A 19,250-nucleotide genomic window follows, 5' to 3' on the forward strand; every position below is an offset into this window, starting at 1 on the left:
CTGAGCTTCCATTGCAGGGGGTGTGAACTCAGTCCCTAATCAGGGAACTAAGATCTCAAGCCACGCGGCATGGTCAAAGGAAAAAAAAAATCTAAATGTCAGCTGATAATTGCTACCTCATTTAGTAGCTCCTGGTCCTGCAAAAATAAAATACTTCAAACTAAAAGGAATCACAATGAATGGAGAGAGTAATATACTAAGAGCAGAGCTGTTTCTCAGTAGTTCTATCAGAAACAATTTGAATGGTGTGGATACAGACTACACTACAGCAGGGTCTTGCTGCTGATAACAAATAGTGGTGGCTGATAAAACTCAAAAGGTTGTTTTTAATAATTGACACACATAGACACACAAAGCCCCTTGAAAATGGGAATAAACTTTGATAAATTCTGATAGTTTCACAACTCTTTAACTTAGGGTTACATGATGCTAACATGATATCTTCCAGTGGTATTATTACTCAACTCTTTTCCAGACAGGTAAATAGATAAAATAATATTAGATGATTTGATGGGTAGCATCTTAGTTAAAATTAATGAAAAACAACTGAGATTTTAAAAAAAATTTGTTTGTTTACATCCAGGATCAAAATCACTTAATTACTTACGCTTGCACTATGGTCTGACGTGTTATTTGTGGAAAGCAACTCTGTCTGGTGTAACCAAGAACCCCTTTTGCTCTCTGAAGATGGATTTGAGAATGTGACTTTGAAGGCTAAAACTAGTCACCTGAATGTGGAACACTGAAAAACTACCCCTCCTAGGCATCCATATCCTAACCCCCAAAACCTGTGAATATGTTATCTTATACGCCAAAGGAAACTTATCAACGTGATTAAGTCAAGGATCTTGAGATGGGAAGATAATCCTGTATTGAAGTGCTGTAATCACACGAGTCCTTACAGGTGGTAAAGGAGATCAGCGTGAGGGCTATCTGAGGGTGTTACTCTGCTGGCTTTGAAAATGGGGAAAGAGATCACTGGCCAAGGAATGTAGACATGCTCTAGAAGCTAAAGAAGGCAAAGAAACAGATTCTTCTCTTGAGCTTCCAGAAAGAACACAGCTCCAAGCTATCCTTTTTTTTTTTTTTTTTTTTGGCCACTTGGCTTGTGACCTGACCAGGGATCGAACCCAAGTACCCTGCGTTGAAACTGTGGAGTCTGAATCTCTGGACCTCCAGGGAAGTCCCCACATAGCTTCAAGTTATACCTTGATTTGAACCCATTAAGACCAATTTTGGACTTCTAACCTCTGAAACTGTAAGATAATAATTTCTGTTGTTTTAACCTATTAAATTTGCTGTAAATTTTATAGCAGCAATAAGAAACTAATATGCTGAGTCAAATAAATAATTTAGAATATTGCTTTTCAACCCGTCTATGGTGAAGGTTCAGCTTGTTTTATTTATTTATTTATTTTTAGTTTATTTGGCTCTGTCGAGTCTTAGTTGCAGTGTCAGAACTTATGTGGCATCTTCCTGGACCAGGGATTGAACCCAGATCCCCTGCATTGCAAGGCAGATTCTTTACCAATGAGCTGCCAGGGAAGCCCCAGCTTGTTGTTTTAATCTTGAATCATGGATCAAAATACTTATAAGATATAATTTAAAATTTACTAGAAATTAATAATTTAAAACACAAAATTAAACACCATTTAAAAAATAATAGATTAATCTGACATAACATTAATTTGTCAAATTGCTCTAAATGTTCTTTAACAGTTGCTCTCATTTTCTGCACTGTTGTCCACAAGTTACAATTTGTAGATGAGCCTAGGACTGAGGCCCACGCTGTGAGTAGCTTTGTTTCAGGAGACTGTAATACCGAGTGGTGTCACTTTGAGGTGACAATGCCTAGAGATCTCAGCAGAACGTTTAAACCTCAATTTGTGATCATCACGTAGGAGGTACAAAATCCTGCACTGGGATTTCTGATAACCTGATGCTGACCATTACTGAAAACACTCTTTTTTCTTTTTTAAATAAAAAAATGTATTTGCTATAGTTCAAAAGAGTGTCAACAACAGATATGTACATTTCAAAGAAAATGTACAAATGACTTAAAAAAAAAATCAACCTTAGTAATTAAAGTTGTCCAGGAAATCCCCTGGCAGTCCCGTGGTTAGGACTCTAAACATCCACCATGCTGGAGGCAAGGGTTCAATCCCCAGTCAGGGAACTAAGATCCCACATGCCATGTGGTGTGGCCCATAAAAGAAGTCTAAATGAAGATAGAAAGTATTTATCAGTTACATCTCATCTTAAAAAGCCAAAGAAGGAAAGAAAATATCCAAGACCAGCCAGAGTTATTAAAACCAAACTCATTCACTACTCCTGGGAGTACAAATTGATATTTTATTTAAAACAATTCATCCCGAAGGATTACGACCCTTAAGTTTTTATGTACATTGAATTGATAATTAGATATAATTTAGTAAGAACATAATATGAAATGCAGATAGAACTTGATTTGGCATGTCATGAAATGCAGCTAAAGACATGATTATTTAGTGTCAAAAGATAAATTTCTAAATGATTAAAAATGATATATTAATATAAAGTGATATTACATAGTCATTAGGTTGATTCTAAGGGATTTTATTCATTATTGTTTTATTTTTGTTTTAATAATAAGATAAAATGCTCAAGCTGTTAAATGGCAAGAATGAGGTTTTAACAGCATGTGAGTTCAGTTCAGTTGCTCAATTGTGTCCGACTCTTTGCAACCCCATGGACTGCATAAGATATGGTATAAATATTAACCCTGTGGACCTTCTGTTTTTTTTTCCCCCTAACATCCTCTAACTACTTCTACTCATACTATTGTTGTTAATGTTGTCACTAAGTTGTGCTGAACTCTTTGCAACCCCATGGACTGCAGCACATCATACTTCCCTGTCCATCACCAACTCCCTGAGCTTGCTCAAACTAATGTCCATCGAGTTGGTGATGCCATCCAACCATCTCATCCTCTGACACTAGTTCTCACTAATCACTCACCCACCAAACGTAATTATAAATAAATAATATATTTAATGGCAAAATGCATCTAAGGAAATGAAAAACTCCTTTTTTTTCCCCCTATCTTTGTGTGTGTGTATGTGGCATGTGGGATCTTAGTTCCCTGATCTAGGATGGAACCTGTGCCCCCTGCAGTGGAAACATGGAGTCCTAACCACAGGACCACCTGGGAATTCCCACAAATTTGTTTCTTGATGTCTACCTCAATTTTAAAAATTGTCTTTCTGAACATTTGTTTTTAATGTGTGTGCTTTGCAGGTGCCCTCAGCAAATTCGTCGTCTACTTATTTGGATAATTCCTCATTGCTTGTGTCATTCCTGTCTTTTCTAAGAGCTAGGAAGAGCGGTGTGCATGATCACCAGAGTGTGGGCTATAATTAGTGTAGAAAATCTCAATGAATTTTCCTTAATTCCTAAATATTCTTCTCAACTTTTCTAAGTCCACACTAATGCTACAGCTTGCTGTCATGTTTAGAGATGATGGAGGATGTGTCTAGAAATCTATTGAGCTAGAAAATGTTTAAAAAAACAAAACAAAACAAAATCCCAGGTCTTTTATTACAGGGAAAGGGACTCATATATGTACAAATAGCAGTAGGAGGGTCTGAGTGAGCTCAGATTGTCAGATTTGAGAAGCATCATTATATATTTGAAGTTTTCCTTAATTTTTTTTTGTTTGTTTTAAATTAATTTTTATTGGAGTATAGTTGCTTTACAATATTGTGTTAGTCTCCACTGTACAGCAAAGTGAATCAGAAGTACGCATACATATAACCCCTCCTTTTTGGATTTCCTTTTCATTTAGGTCACCACAGAACACTGAGTAGGGGTCCCTGAGCTATACAGTTAAGTTCTCATTGGTTATCTATTTTATACATGTGTATATATGTTAATCCCAATCTCCCAATTTCTTCCACCCTCTCTTCCACCCTTGGTGTCCATAGGTTTGTTCTCTATGTCCCTATTTCTGTTTTGGAGATAAAATCATCTATACTCTCCTTAGTTCTTAAAATAAGTTTCCCCAATTCTTTACCTATGGGACTTTGTTTTGCCACTTCTGTGTCCCTAGTACTTATAACCATGTTTAGACACCCAATTATTTGTTCTGTGATTGGCAGCAGCATCCAAATCACTTTGTACTTCAGAGGTCAAGACTACACTTTCGTTTAAGTAACTTTTTTCTAATGGTAAAATTTTTTAAAAATTTATTATAAAAATGAAAAAATAGAAATTTTTAAAAAATTACTAAGAAATAGCAATTGTTAATGTATTAAGATCAATCTTTCTGGACTTTTTCTGTACTTATTTTTCAAAAATTGGATTATTTTTCTATATATTTCAAAAACTTTTTTTTTTTTTGCTTAAATTACAAAGGATAAGCTTTTCCTGGGTAAGTTTTCATGCCACATGTATTCTTTTATAATATTATTTGTGGCTCAGTAATAATAAAACTTATGGATGCTCCATAATGCACTTAATGTTGTACAGTTAGGTTGTTGCTACTGCTAAGTCGCTTCAGTCGTGTCCAACTCTGTGCGACCTCAGAGACAGCAGCCCATCAGGCTCCTCTGTCCCTGGGATTCTCCAGGCAAGAACACTGGAGTGGGTTGCCATTTCCTTCTCCAATGCATGAAAGTGCAAAGTGAAAGGGAAGTCGCTCAGCCGTGTCCGACTCTTAGCGACCCCATGGACTGCAGCCTACAAGGCTCCTCCATCCATGGGATTTTCCAGGCAAGAGTACTGGAGTGGGGTGCCATTGCCTTCTCTGAGTTAGGTTGTTAAGTTTTCTCTACAAAAATATACTAAAATGAATATATCCATAATTCTTTGTCTATTTCCATTACTTAATCCACTCAACGAATATTTATCAAGTACTCACGATTTGTTCCTGAACTTTTATAGGTTATATTCTAGTGGTTCCAAATAATATTCTAAAAGTGGAATTGCTGATTAAACCATTTTTTAAAAATTTTTGGTAAAATGTACACAGTACCAGATTTATTGGTTAATCATTCTTAAGTGTATGGTTCAGTGGCATTAAGTACATTCACATTGTGCTACCATAACTACCATTGATTTTCACGTCTTTTTTCACCTTGCAAAACAAAAACTCTATTTTTTAAAGAATAACTCCCCATTCCCCATTCTCTCCTCTCCTAGCCCCTGGCAACCACCATTCTACTTTTGTCACCATTAATTTGACAACTCTAGTTATTTCATATAAGAAGGACACAATAGGGATTTTCCTGGTGGTCCAGTGTTAAGATTCTTTGCTTCTAATGCAGGGCACATAGGCTCAGTCCGTAGTCTGGAAACTAAGATCCCACATGCCACAGGGTGGGGTCAAAAAAGAAAAAGGACACAATAATTTTAAAACATTTAATATATATTGCAAACTTTTATTCTAGGTATGTTATATTAATGTATATACCAGAGATGAGTGTAATAATGTTTGTTTCCTTGCTTCCTTATCATTTTTTCACCTTGCTAATTGGATAGACAGACACTGTATTGCTTTAATTTGCTTCTGTTATTTAGAAATCCTTTTTTTTTTTTTTAATTGAAGTATAGTTTAGTCTTTCTGGTGTACTGCAAAGGGATTCAGTGGGTATGTGTGTGTACTCTTTTTAATATTCATTTCCATTTTAAGTTGTTACTAGATATTGAATATAGTTTCCTGTGCTATCCAGCAGGACCTTTTTGTTTTCTGTTTTGTGTATAGTAGTTCATATCTGCTAATTATAAACTCCTAATTTATCCCTTCCCCCACATTGGTAACCATAAGTTTATTTTCTATGTCTGAGTCTGTTTCTGTGTTACTTTTATCTGTTTTTTCAGCTTCACTGAGGGGATCTTTGTTCCCTGATCAGGGATTGAACCCCTGCCCCTGCATTGGAAGCACGGAGTCATAGCCACTGGACTGTCTGGGAACTCCCTATTTCTTTTTGGTAAATAAGTCTATTTGTATCACATTTAGATTCTACATATAAGTGATATCATGCGATATATATCTTTCTTTGTCTGGCTTACTTCCCTTATTATGATAATCTCTAGGTCCATGCATATTGCTTAATTTGCTTCTTTTTACTATTTTTGAATATTTTTCATGCTTATGATCACAATAATTCTGTGGAACTCATATATTTCCCATTTCATTGATTAGAAAACCAAAGGCCAGGGAAACAATTTTTTTAGAACTTCACAGTCAGTAAGAGATAGAGCTGGGATTTTAAGTCCATAACTTCAAAAGTAGTTCTAGGGGTTCATCTGGTGCTGCTGCTGCTAAATTCATCAGGGGTAAAGAATCCACCTGCCAATGTAGGCGACATGGGTTCGATCCCTGATCCAGGAATATCCTACATGGCATGGAACAATTAAGCTGCTGCTGCTGCTAAATCGCTTCAGTCGTGTCCAACTCTATGCAACCCCAGAAACGGCAGCCCACCAGACTCCCCCGTCCCTGGGATTCTCCAGGCAAGAACACTGGAGTGGGTTGCCATTTCCTTCTCCAATGCATGAAAGTGAAAAGTGAAAGTGAAGTTGCTCAGTCGTGTCTGACTCCTGGCGACCCCATGGACTGCAGCCCACCAGGCTCCTCCATCCATGGGACTTGGCCAGGCAAGAGTACTGGAGTGCAGTGCCACTGCCTTCTCCGAACTAAGCTGGTGCACCACAACTTTTGAGCCCATGCTCTAGGGCCCATGCTGTGCAACAAGAGAAGCCACTGCAATGAGAAGCTCTCACACCAAAACTAGAGAGTAGACCCCACTGGCTACATCTAGAGAAAAGCCCATACAGCAACGAAGACCCAGTGCAGCCAAAAATAAATTAAACATATATATATATATACACATATATATTTAATAACTAGTTCTACAATATTTAGCCATATTGTCTTACTTTTGATTTTCTCATTTGGGCTGAAAGTCTAGAATTATATTTTGTGTGTGTGTGTGTCTTTTATTTTTTAACTTTTAAAATTTTAATTTTGAATACAATTTTGAAAGGTTATTTTCCATTTACAGTTATTACAGAATATTGGTAATATTCCTCATGTTGTACAATACATCCTTGAACTTATACCCGGTAGTTTGTACCTCCCACTCCCACACCCCTATAGTGCCCCTCCCTACTCCCCTAGAATTACAGTGTTTTTGTTTGTAGAGCCTTTAAAGAAGATCAAATTTATTGCTGTGATTTTATGGGGGAAAAAAGTGAGGCCCAATTGGTTAATGCTTTATGACATCTCAGATCATTCATATATTATTTTTAAAATGTCCATGTTTTTAAGGGAGAAGTCAATTCTGATTCCATGTTGAAAACTGTTTCTTTGACTTTAACCCTTGTTTTTGCCATTTTTGTTATTATAAGTATACATAATGGGCTGTCTCAGAGAATTCTGCACCTCTGCCTGACTGTTAAGCTAAAGTGCCTTTGTTCATAACCTGTCCACCGGTAAATGGCAGGAAGAAAAAAATTAACACTTCCCCCTGCCTGAGGCTTGCCACTGTAGGAGACATTTGCAAGATATTAAATGGTCTTTTTACTTTGCTTCCTCACCTCTCCACATTTCTGATCCATAAAATAACCAGGCATCCAGACCCCAAGAGGATGGTTATTTTGAGATGTTTGTCTGCTTGGTCAGCTGACTTTCTGAATAAAGTCATATTCCTTGTCTCTTGATTTACTGATCTCTTGAGCAGTGAGCACAGCAAGACTGGACTTGGTAACTCGTCCTTTGGTATGTATCATAAAGTAAAAGTGAAGTCGCTCAGTCATGTCCGACTCTTTGCAACCCCATGGACTGTAGCCTACCAGGCTCCTCTGTCCATGGGATTTTCCAGGCAAGAGTACTGGAGTGGGTTGCCATTTCCTTCTGCAGAGGATCTTCCCAACCCAGGGCTTGAACCCGGGTCTCCCGCTTTGTAGGCAGATGCTTTACTGTCGGAGCCACCAGGGAAGTCATGTATCATAAAAGACTGAGTGAATTGTCTAAGCTTACAAGGTCATTGGAGGAGCCTTAACTAACTCAGATCCCCCATTTCTGATCCTGTTGCTTTTTCTGCTATATGAGGTGCCTACACACTCAATTATTGCTTTCTTTCCCTTGATCAAATGCAACTTTAATAAATAATAATGACAGAAATATTTAATGTCCATGTGCTGGAGAAGACTTTGAGAGTCTCTTGAACTGCAAGGAGATCAAACCAGTCAATCCTAAAGGAAATCCACCCTGAGTATTCATTGGAAGTACTGATGTTGAAGCTGAAGTTTGGCCACTTGATGCGAAGAGCTGACTTATTGGAAAAGACCGTGATGCTGGAAAAGATTGATGCAGGAGGAATAAGGAAGGGGCAACAGAGGATGAGATGGTTGGATGGCATCACTGACTCAATGGACATGAGTTTGAGCAAACTCCAGAAGATGGTGAAGGACAGAGGAGCCTGGGGTGTTGCAGTCCGTAGGGTTGCAGGGAGTCAAACAAGACTGGGCGACTAAACAACAACAAATTAATGTCACCTTGCTTTTTCTTTTTTGAAAAGCACTCGTTATCATTTAATGAATTTCCCAGCATGTGGCTTCCAGCCACCAGGACACAAGCCCCACCCACACCCTTAATCTTCTCCTCAGCTCTTCTGCTGAAGAATTTGACCTTTACGATGACAGGCTGCTTTGGGAGTTTTCCCTTCCCCAGAACTTTGTAGTAACCCGACAATGCCACATTAATGATAGAAGGAGTTCCAGTCTTGTTCTTGGCAGCATTCACCCATGTCTGCTCACTGACCTAGGTCCACAGTTTATCAAGATTGGCAGTTGGGCAGAAACTCTGGTTCCTCTTAAGTGGTAATCTCTCATATCAACTTTCCCATTTTTGTTGATATTTGTTGACATTGATGCCGTGGTGATGCATGGCACCAGCATTACCTTGGCTTCCCGGGTGTTTCCAGTGTTTGCCAGTGTGGCCGTGGCTGTGGCTTATGGGGCCCTAAGTCTTCCTTAGTCAGGGTGGCATGTTGGCAGCCTCGACGAAAGAGCGTGTCACCTTGCTTTTATGGAGTGCTTACCAGATATCCTGACCTTGGCATATGCATTATCTCTTCAGATCCCATCAGCAACTCAGCAAAGAATGCTTTATTCTCACTTCACAGTTGAATGATTTGCCCTGTGATCACACAACAGGTAAGTGGTGGAACCGAATTTTAAATGAGTTGATCTGATTCTTTCTTTCCTTTTTTTTTTTTTGGCTATGCTGGGTCTTCATTATGGCAAGCAGGCTTCTCTAGTTGTGGCACATGGGCTTAGTTCGCCGTGGCATGTGGGATCTTAGTTCCCCAACCAGGGATTGAATCCATGTCCCCTGCATTGCAAGGTGGATTCTTAACCACTGGATCACTAGGGAAGTCCTCAGTTAGTCTGATTTCTGACTTTAAATCAGGAAAGTTAAATGGAGAGAATCAAAGTGCAGCCTCCATTTATTGTTGAAAACAGGTGGGGTTTGTAGACTAAATGCACTTCCCTGGTGGCTCAGACGGTAAAGTGTCTGCCTACAATGCGGGAGACCCGGGTTCAATCCCTGAGTGGGGAAGATCCTCTGGAGAAGGAAATGGCAACCCACTCCAGTACTCTTGCCTGGAAAATCCCATGGACAGAGGAGCCTCGTAGGCTACAGTCCATGGGGTCGCAAAGAGTCGGACACGACTGAGTGACTTCACACATTCACACACACGGTGCAAGTAGGAGTAGGAGAAATGGGAATGGAGAAGATGTGGCTATCCAAAAGAGCAAGACCTTTGGAAATAGCACCAATTCATTCATTCATTTTTTTGTTTTTAAATTGCACAGATACCTATTGAATGTCTGCTATGTGGCAGACACTTTCCTTGGCAGTGAAGAAACCTTGAGGGAAAGACACACCACTTGTCCTTGCCCTCTGTAGGTTATATTCTGTTAGCTTAGAATAATATTCTAGAAATGGAATTGCTGATCAGTAAGGACATAGAGTCCTTCTTGGACATATTGTTGACCAAAAAGGACACATGACAAATAAGGACATATAGTATAGCACAGGAAACTAAACTCAATATTTTATAATAACCTATAAGGGAAAATAACTTGAAAAAGAAATTAGTTTGATATTATATAATTCAAACTGAATCACTTTGATGTACACCTGATATACAACATTGTACATCAACCACGCATGTATGCTCAGTCATGTCCAGCTCTTTGTAACCTCATGGACTGTAGCCCTACAGGCTCATCTGTCCATGGAATTTTCCAGGCAAGAATACTGGAGTGGGTGGGTTGCCATTTCCTCCTCCAGACATCAACTATTTATCAATTTTAAAAAATAAAAATAATTTTCCAAAAGATTGAAATGGAATTACTAATCAAAGGATATGACTATTTTTTATTTTTAAAAATTGTGGTAAAATGCATATAACATAAAATTTTATCATTTTAATCATTCATAAGTATGCAGTTCAGTGCCATGAAGTACACTCATTAAGTATATTCACATTGTCATCAATTTCTGGAACTGTTTCCATCTTGCAGAAGAGAAACTTTATGCCCATCAAACTCCCTATTCCCTATTCTTAGCATTTAGAATGAAAGATACTTAAATAAAAAGATATGATTCACAACCCTCAAGGAATGTGTTATCTGGGAGGGTTGTAAGCAAAACACAGTGAAATGCATGGTGATAAGTATTCTCATGGATGCCCACTCAAAACTCATGGGAGGAAGAGGAAGTATCCAGACCTGTTTTGGTGAGTCAAGGAAGTCTTTGCAGTGGAAGTGACCTTTGACCTTGGTCTGTGCAAAGGCTCTAAGATGAAATAAGCTCATAGGAAAAATAAAAATACATCAGTATCATTAAAGCATTAACACTGAAGATGCTGAGTATTAGGAAATGAAACTGGCTAAGGAGATGGGTACCAAACCAAGGAAGTCCTTAAATGTCAAACTAAGGAGTTTAGATTTTATCCTGTAAATGGTGAGAAATTATTATATATTAGAAACAACATTTTGTTTTTCCTTTGGGAAAACAAGCTCTTAAAACAGAATCTTGGAGGGCACAAACAAAACCTTGTGTGCACCAGGACCCAGAAGAAAGGAGCAGAGATCCCCCAAGAGATTGAGCCAGACTTGCCTCTGAGTGTCCAGGAGCCTCTGGTGGGGGCATGGGTGGACAGCGGTCTGCTGTGGGGTCAGGGGCACTGAATACAACAGTCCCGACTTAAGTCCTTTTGAAGGAGGTTCTTAAAATAGGTGGTATTTAAAAATATGTGGGAGAGAAACTGACCAAATTCAGAGAGCCTCATGTTAAAGGGTTTGAGTTTATGAATGGTTACAATTTAGGGCAATGATTTGTGACCCCAAATCATTCACGACTCTAGAAAACTACCCCCTTTCCTACCACTCTCAAACAATTTAAAAGGTTCAAATGATAAATTTACATAAAACAGTTGCTTATTGCTTATAGAAATAAAAAGCAATGAAAAATATGTGTATATATATTCTTTCCATTTACTGCAATAAAAAAATTTATCAAGATAAAAAATAGGTAGTATAAAATAATGTAAAATGATAATGTCTCTGTTCTCAAAAAGCTTGAAAGTTATTTTCTCTACAGACAAGCTGATTCTTCTGCAGCATCTGAAAAGACTTACAGTTGTTAGGCCAAAACAAAAAAACCCAAACAGAAATTGATTTATGCTGCCTTGTTTAAGCTACTCAATAACCTCCATGCCTTTGCACATGTAATTCTTTCAGCCCTGAATGTCTACTAAGCTTTGCAGTTTTTTTTTTTTCCGCTGTGAACACTTTGTGTGCGCTTCCCTGGTGAAGCGCAGGGAAGAATCCGCCTGCCAATGCAGGACACGTGGGTTCGATCCCTGGGTCAGGAAGATCCCGTGGAGAAGGAAATGACAACCCACTTCAGTATTCTTGTCTGGAGAATCCCATGGACAGAGGAGCCTGGCGGGCTGCAGTCCTTGGGGTCACAGAGTCGGACACGATGAGCGACTGAGTGCATGCATATTTGTCTAATTAGACTATGAATGACAAGACCTTGAGCTACTAATACATTTCCAGCACTCATCTCAGCGCCTTGCACATAATAGACGCTTAGTAAATGTTTGTTAAATTAGTAAATCTCCTTTCTACTCTGTCTACTGCTGACAAATTTCAGATGGTTGTAGACTTAGCTCCATGCATGGGTAATCTCTTGTGAATTTTTTTTCTGGAACAGTAGAACTAGGAAAGAGGGAAAAAAAAAATTCTGTTCTTTTGTATCCAATTGCCTTTGAGAGCTGGGAAGAGAGCAGTTCACACCTGATTATCATACGTCAGATAAATCAGCAGCACCTGAATTGCTGGGCAGCTCAGCGCTAGAGCTCTCTGCGGCTTCACCTCAGCCATGCTTCCTTCCCTAGCAGCCTTGGCTCTCTGCCTCCTGTTCACTCTGGCCTTTGGCCAGACACTCCAATTCCATGAACATGTCTTTCTCCGATTTCTGGGTTTAGACAAAGTGCCTTCACCCAAGAAATTCCAACCTGTGCCTTCCATCTTGAAGAGAATTTTCCAGGCTCAAGAGGCAGCAGCCAGCACCGGCATCTCCAAAGACTTGTGCTACGTGAAGGAGCTGGGCGTCCGTGGGAACATCCTCCGGCTTCTCCCAGATCAAGGTGAGGACTTTGGAGTGTTTCCTAGAGGAGAATCTGGGGTGAAGAAAGGGCTAAAGGGGGAATAACAATGACTCAGATGGTGAAGAATCCACCTGCAAGGCAGGAGACCTGGGTTCCATCCCTGGGTTGGGAAGATCCCCTGAAGGAGGGCATGGCAACTCTCTCCAGTATTCTTGCCTGGAGAATTCCCCATGGACCGATGAACCTGGCGGGCTACAGTCCATGGGGTCGCAAAGGGTTGGACACGACTGAACAACTAAGCACAGCACAACAATGACCCAGGGGTTTGTGGACGGCCATGTGCTGGCATTTTACCTGTTCTACCTAATTTAATCCCAGCCACTGCCCTGAGAGGAAGGCAGGTATTCTTAACAAGTTTTTAACAATGAGGAAATTGAGGCTCAGACAGGAGATAACTTGTAACCTATTCAAGATCATACAGCTAGTGTGTGAACAAAGCCAGGAGTTGAAATGTTTTGTTTTGTTTTCTGAATCAACAGCTTTGTGCTACAGTTTAGGTAGTGGGGAGGAGGTGGGAGGGAGGGTGGAATTAGGGCTCAGTCTCCTCCTCTTGAGCCCACACTTGCATCCCGATGCCTTTGAGCTCAGTGTGTCTGTAAATTTTGCTTCCCCCACCCCCCCACCTCCCCGATCCTTTTGATGGGTAGAAAAGGCTATTCTGGATTTGTAACTACAGAAGGATAATATATGCCACTGTCATACCTTTTAGTACAAGGATCTGAGTAAGTGCCATTCAGTAATTTGCGAAACTGACCACCCACCAAAAATTACCCAGATCAAGTGTTAAAAGCTGATTCTCCAGTCTAGTTCCTGCTCCCACCTGATTCTTATTCAAAGTCGGAGATGGGTGTTGTAATCTGCATTTCTATATAGCCTCCCAGGTGGTTGAGATGCAGAATTGAGAGCTCTGGTTGGTTAGTTTTACAGCAACTGGAAATAAGGTTTCTGTTCAAGAGGCATTTATTGGATATTTAACTAAATGCCAGGAAATCTGTAAGACATGAAGATACAGAGACAGAAGTCTGCCCTTTAAGAGTTTATAGGAAGAGAAAAAAAAAAGTTTATAGAAAAGACATCAACAAACAGATGACTTCCATATGTCCTGCTAAGTGTCTCGTTAGAGGCTCATGGCTTTGGGGGTGGAGTTTCAGGGATGAATTCTGGAGAGTTTTAAGAGGTGAGGGGAACTAGCTTAATGGATTCTCCAAGGAGAGAGTAGGAAATAGCTGAGGCTGCTGCCTTCCCTTCCCCGTGGGAAAAAAATAATTTTTGTGATGATCAAAATTTTATCTAATGATATAGGAAAAGGACAAAATCTTGTAATCACTCCTCCCTAACCCTCCCCCCTCAGAGAAGGCAACAGCACCCCACCCCAGTACTCTTGCCTGAAGGGTCCCATGGATGGAGGAGCCTGGTGGGCTGCAGTCCATGGGGTTACTAGAAGTCAGACACGACTGAGCGACTTCACTTTCAATTTGCACTTTCATGCATTAGAGAAGGAAATGGCAACCCACTCCGGTGTTCTTGCCTGGAGAATCCCAGGGACGGAGGAGCTTGCTGGGCTGCTGTCTATGGGGTCACACAGAGTCGGACACGACTGAAGCGACTTAGCAGCAGCAGCAGCAGCAACCCCTCCCCTGGAGAAAATCATTAATAGTTGTATATTTTTCCAGACTTTTCTTCTTTACATTTATAATATAAACTTGTAATATTTTTATAAATGGAATCATGCTATACATTCTTCCAATATTATGAACATTTTGTACAAGTAAGAGCAAATAGTGAACTTATCCCTATTTTAATGGTTACATGATACTCCATTGTATAGACATAATGCTACAATTTATTGTAACTGGTGCCCTGTTGATGAATATAAACATATGTAGTGTAGCTTTGTATCTATTGTGTACATGTGTGCACTTTTAGTTTTATTTCCATAGGATCATTTCGTAGAGGATTGTTGTATCAAAGAGTAGGCACATGTATACTTATTTTTTTACATTTCTACTTTTAATATACAGCAAATAGCCTCTAAAATTTATACTCCACAATGAGTGTATGAGAATTCTCACTTACTCTGACCATAATCTCTTTAAAAATAGAAACTTACTGAGGTATAATGTACATTCAGAAGTGTGAGTGAATTGTAGGAAACAGCTCAGTGAAGTTTTGCAGAATAACTAGCGCCCAGATCAAGAAATAGTACATGACCAGCACCCCAGAGGCTCCTTCATGCCCCCTTCTGGTTAATCACTGCTTCTCTACAGGGGTAATTTCTCTCCTGACTTATAACATCAATCACCTACTAGTTTTGTCCTTTATTAACTTCATGTCAGTGAAATTGTGAAATGTGTCCTTTCTCACGTCTGGCTTCTTTCACTCTACTTTTGTGAGATTTATCCACAGTGTATGTATTTGTAGTTCTTTCTCATTGCTGTATAGGATTTTATTCTGTTGGTATGTGGCAGTGTACTTCATGCTACACTGGGGAGGTCATTAGGTAACAACACTCGTTCAGCGTTTAACTTTTGTTAATCTGGTAGCAGAACAGGATCTTTCTGTTTTAATTTCTGTTTCTTTAATAAGGTGAAATGGTGCATTTTCAAATGAATGATGAATCATTTATTTGCTTATTTATTTAAAAGTTAGAATATAGTCTCTTTTTCTTCCAGCTTTATTGAGATATAACTGACATGCAGTGCTGTGTAAGTCTAAGGTATACAGCACAATGATTTAATATATATATATGCGCGTGTGTATATATATACACACGCACATATACATCACAAAATGATGATCACAGTCAGTCCTATAAAGGAATTCCCTGACAGTGTCCAGAGTTTAATGAACTTGGCATTTTCACAGTTGTGGCCTGGGTTTGATATCTGGCCAGGGAACAAAGATCCTGCAAGCTGCAGAGTGCTGCCAGAAAATAAATAAGTTTAGTGAACATCTATCATCTCATTAGATAGAAAGTTAATAACATAAAAAACAATTTTTTCCCTTGTGATAAAAACTCTTAGGATTTACTTACTGTCTTAACTTTCATATACAACATACAGCAATATTGATTATATTTATCATGTTTAACTCAATGTGAATCATTCAATTTTATTTTCCAAATAATTGCCTATTTACATATTATGACCTTTTTCCTGTTTAGGATTCTTTTCCTTAATGATTTGTGAGGCCTCTTAATCATTCATAAAAGCTGTTTATAAACATATTGCAAGTATTCTTGGTTGTCCTTTCTGCTTTTAATTTTGTTAGTAAAAAAAATTTCATTAATGGTGTCTCTTTGAATACAATTTTTTATATTCATGTTTTCAAATCTGTTCTTCTTTTCCTCTTTGGCTTTTAGGTTTGTTTTTTTTCACTCACACCTAAGGAATGTGATTTAGTGATATGAGTAAAAAGTGAGACTAGTATATTAGAATTAGAGCATCGAACAGGAGAGATCAACTGTTTAGAGAGGATGAGAAGGATAAGCTCTGTGAAAACTTACCTGAATTTGCTAGTTTGCTAGTTAGTCAACGTTCAAGACAGATGTTTATTTCAGTGGAGTAGTAACAGTAAAAGAGTTGGAAAATAGGGACTTCCCTGGTGTTCCAGTGGTTAAGCCTCCAAGCTTCCACTGTGTGGGTCATGGGTTCAATCCCTGGTCAGGGAGATCCCACATGCCAAGTGGTGTGGTCAAAAAAGAAAGAAAGCAACAGAAGACTATATGGTAAAAGGAAAAGATAGCAAACAAAGGCTTTTTTTTTTTTTTTAAAGAAGATAGTTAACAAAACAAAACAGAGAGGGGACATTTTTGGTGATCCAGTGGCTAAGACTCCACGTTCCCAGTGCAGGGGGCCCAGATTCGATCCCCAGTCAGGGAAATGGATCCTACATGCCACAAAAGTGGTATGTATTCAGGTATTCAAAAGTACAAGACTAGAGGTTATTGGCACTGAAAGTGTTAGGACATTGTACTTCCACTGCCGGGATCCAGGTTTGATCCCTGGTCAAGGAACTAAGATCCTGCAAGATGAGCTGTGCGGGCCAAAAAAAAAAAAAAAAAGAATTACCTAAGGATAAAACATAAGGGAGCACCAGATAGCCAGTATTGGTGGGATGACAGATGTTTGTTTTGAAGTCCTTCTAAGTGGTTACAACTCTTGACAGCATAGGATGTTCTTTGTGCCATGGGTTCCTTTGGCAGTTTTGTTGAAGCTGGTGAACCTTTTATCAGAATAATTGTTTCTATGCTGCTGCTGCTAAGTCGCTTCAGTCATGTCCGGGCCGACTCTGTGCGACCCCATAGATGGCAGCCCACCAGGCTCCACCATCCCTGGGATTCTCCAGGCAAGAACACTGGAGTGGGTTGCCATTTCTTTCTCCAATGCATGAAAGTGCAACGTGAAAGTGAAATCACTCAGTCGTGTCTGACTCTTAGCAACCCCATGGACTGCAGCCTATCAGGCTCCTCTCTCCATGGGATTTTTCAGGCAAGAGTACTGGAGTGGGTTGCCATTGCATTCTCTGAATTGTTTCTATGCCTAAAGTTAAATATTTAGAATTTTAAAAGAAGTCAATTAAATATGGAAATACATTTATAGATATATTATAAAAATAAATGTGTGTATATTAATATAAATGATGCTTTTGTGCAACAAGTAACAAGATCTAGAGAAGGGACTATACCATCAATTCAGAGTAGTTCAGGCATAAATGTTACTTTGAAATGTTTGCAACAACTTAATATATGAACATACCTATGATTTTTATTGGTAACAGTGTCATAGGCTCTTAGAATATTATTAAGATTTGTTGCCTATGTTCATAATCGAAAGAAATGATAAATTTCACTTAGAGTTTACTGAAGATAAAGATGTGATTCTTTTTCCCATCTAAGATGATAGACCTTCTAAGTCCTATTCAGGATCCCTTGGGGACCTGCAGTTATGAAGACAAGAATGTCTGGTCATAGATAAGGAGTAAAAGAAACAAATCCTCCCAAATGGAGGGTTTGAGTATAACTGAGATTTCTCATCCTCTTTTTATTTGCTGTTTTATTTTATTTTTCTGGCCACACCCCGTGACTTCTGGGATCTTAGTTCCCCAACCAGGGATTGAACCCATACCTCCTGCAGTGGAAGAAGTGTGGAGTCCTTACCACTGGAATGCCAGGGAAGTCCTCCCTGCCCTTATTTTGTGTGTGTGGATATACATACACTGTTTGACATTGATATGATCACACAGGTTGGGGTGAAATGAAAAACCTCATGGTGACTCTCACATCTTTCGTTCCCATCTAGGTTCCTTCCTTTACTCCGAGAGCCTTTCCCACACCTCCTGCCTACAGAAGCTCCTGTCCTTTAACCTGTCTGCCATTGGAGATGAGGAGCAATTGACAATGGCCCAGCTGGGCCTCGACTTGGGGCCCAACACTTACTATAACCTGGGACCAGAGCTGGAACTGTCTCTGTCTCTGGTTCAAGCGGAGCCCCATGTCACAGACCAGGCCACCCCGAAGATGGGTAAAATGTTTACTCTGCAGTCAGTACCGTGGCCTCACGGTGTCCTTCACTTCAACCTGCTGGATGTGGCTAAGAGGAATAATGACCCCCACAAGAATTTAGGTCTGTTTCTAGAGATAGTGGTCAAAGGAGGCAGAGCCTCGGGGGAGAATTTTCAGCTCGAGGGCACCTGCGCCAGGCTGAGACGTTCTCTTCACACTTCACTGCTGGTGGTCACCCTCCACCCTGAGCAGTGCCGATCTCCCTCCCGCAAGAGGAGGGCAGCCGTCTCTACCTCGAAGGCTTCTTGCAAGAGCCTCTGCCATCGCCACCAGCTGTTCATCAACTTCCGGGATCTGGGTTGGCACAAGTGGATCATTGCCCCCAAGGGTTTCATGGCCAATTACTGCCACGGAGAGTGTCCTTTCTCACTGACCATCTCCCTCAACAGCTCCAATTATGCTTTCATGCAAGCGCTGATGCACGCTGTCGACCCGGAGGTTCCCCAGGCTGTCTGCATCCCCACCAAGCTGTCCCCCATCTCCATGCTCTACCAGGACAATGATGACAACGTCATTCTACGGCATTATGAAGACATGATAGTTGATGAGTGTGGGTGTGGGTAGACTGGCAGCAGTAGACTAGAAGGGGTGCTCTCGGGGTAAATGCTCTAATAATAAAACTACCTGGCTTATGACCTTTGGATCTGAATTGTCAGTATGTTTATGCTTACAGTTTATCATCATTATCCACGATTAATGATGTCCCCTAGTTATACACACACACACACACACACACACACACACACACACACACACACACACGGTCTTAATGAACTTAATTTCTGCATCATGCACCTGAGGGTATATTAGAGTCTAGATAGAAGGAAACTGGAATTTACTGATAGCCTATTATGGGCAGGCACTATTCTATGCATTAACTTATAAATACATGTCACTGCTCTTTGAGGTAAGCATTATTATTTATGTTTCATAGATAAAGCAGCTGAGATTTAGAG

General features: G+C 39.8%; 1 protein-coding gene and 1 pseudogene across 2 annotated transcripts; one reads left to right on the top strand and one right to left on the bottom strand.

Annotated features, from left to right (window-relative positions):
- Positions 1 to 7,203: 7,203 nt before the first annotated feature.
- On the bottom strand, positions 7,204 to 9,031 carry LOC129625142 (60S ribosomal protein L27a-like; annotated as a pseudogene).
- A 2,862-nt stretch (positions 9,032 to 11,893) lies between these two features.
- GDF3 (growth differentiation factor 3) lies at positions 11,894 to 18,927 on the top strand. Of its 2 annotated transcripts, XM_055570102.1 has the most exons (3): positions 11,894 to 12,242; positions 12,549 to 12,710; positions 18,032 to 18,927. In XM_055570102.1, the coding sequence occupies exons 1-3, from the start codon at positions 12,158 to 12,160 to the stop codon at positions 18,856 to 18,858; spliced, it is 1,074 nt and encodes a 357-aa protein (XP_055426077.1). In that variant the 5' UTR covers positions 11,894 to 12,157; the 3' UTR covers positions 18,859 to 18,927. The 2 variants fall into 2 exon arrangements, with proteins under 2 accessions (XP_055426077.1, XP_055426075.1); XM_055570100.1 differs by lacking the exon at positions 11,894 to 12,242 and having other exon boundaries at positions 12,283 to 12,710.
- Positions 18,928 to 19,250: the final 323 nt, after the last annotated feature.

Source organism: Bubalus kerabau, chromosome 1 (assembly GCF_029407905.1).
Source record: "Bubalus kerabau isolate K-KA32 ecotype Philippines breed swamp buffalo chromosome 1, PCC_UOA_SB_1v2, whole genome shotgun sequence".
Lineage (NCBI taxonomy): Eukaryota > Metazoa > Chordata > Mammalia > Artiodactyla > Bovidae > Bubalus > Bubalus kerabau.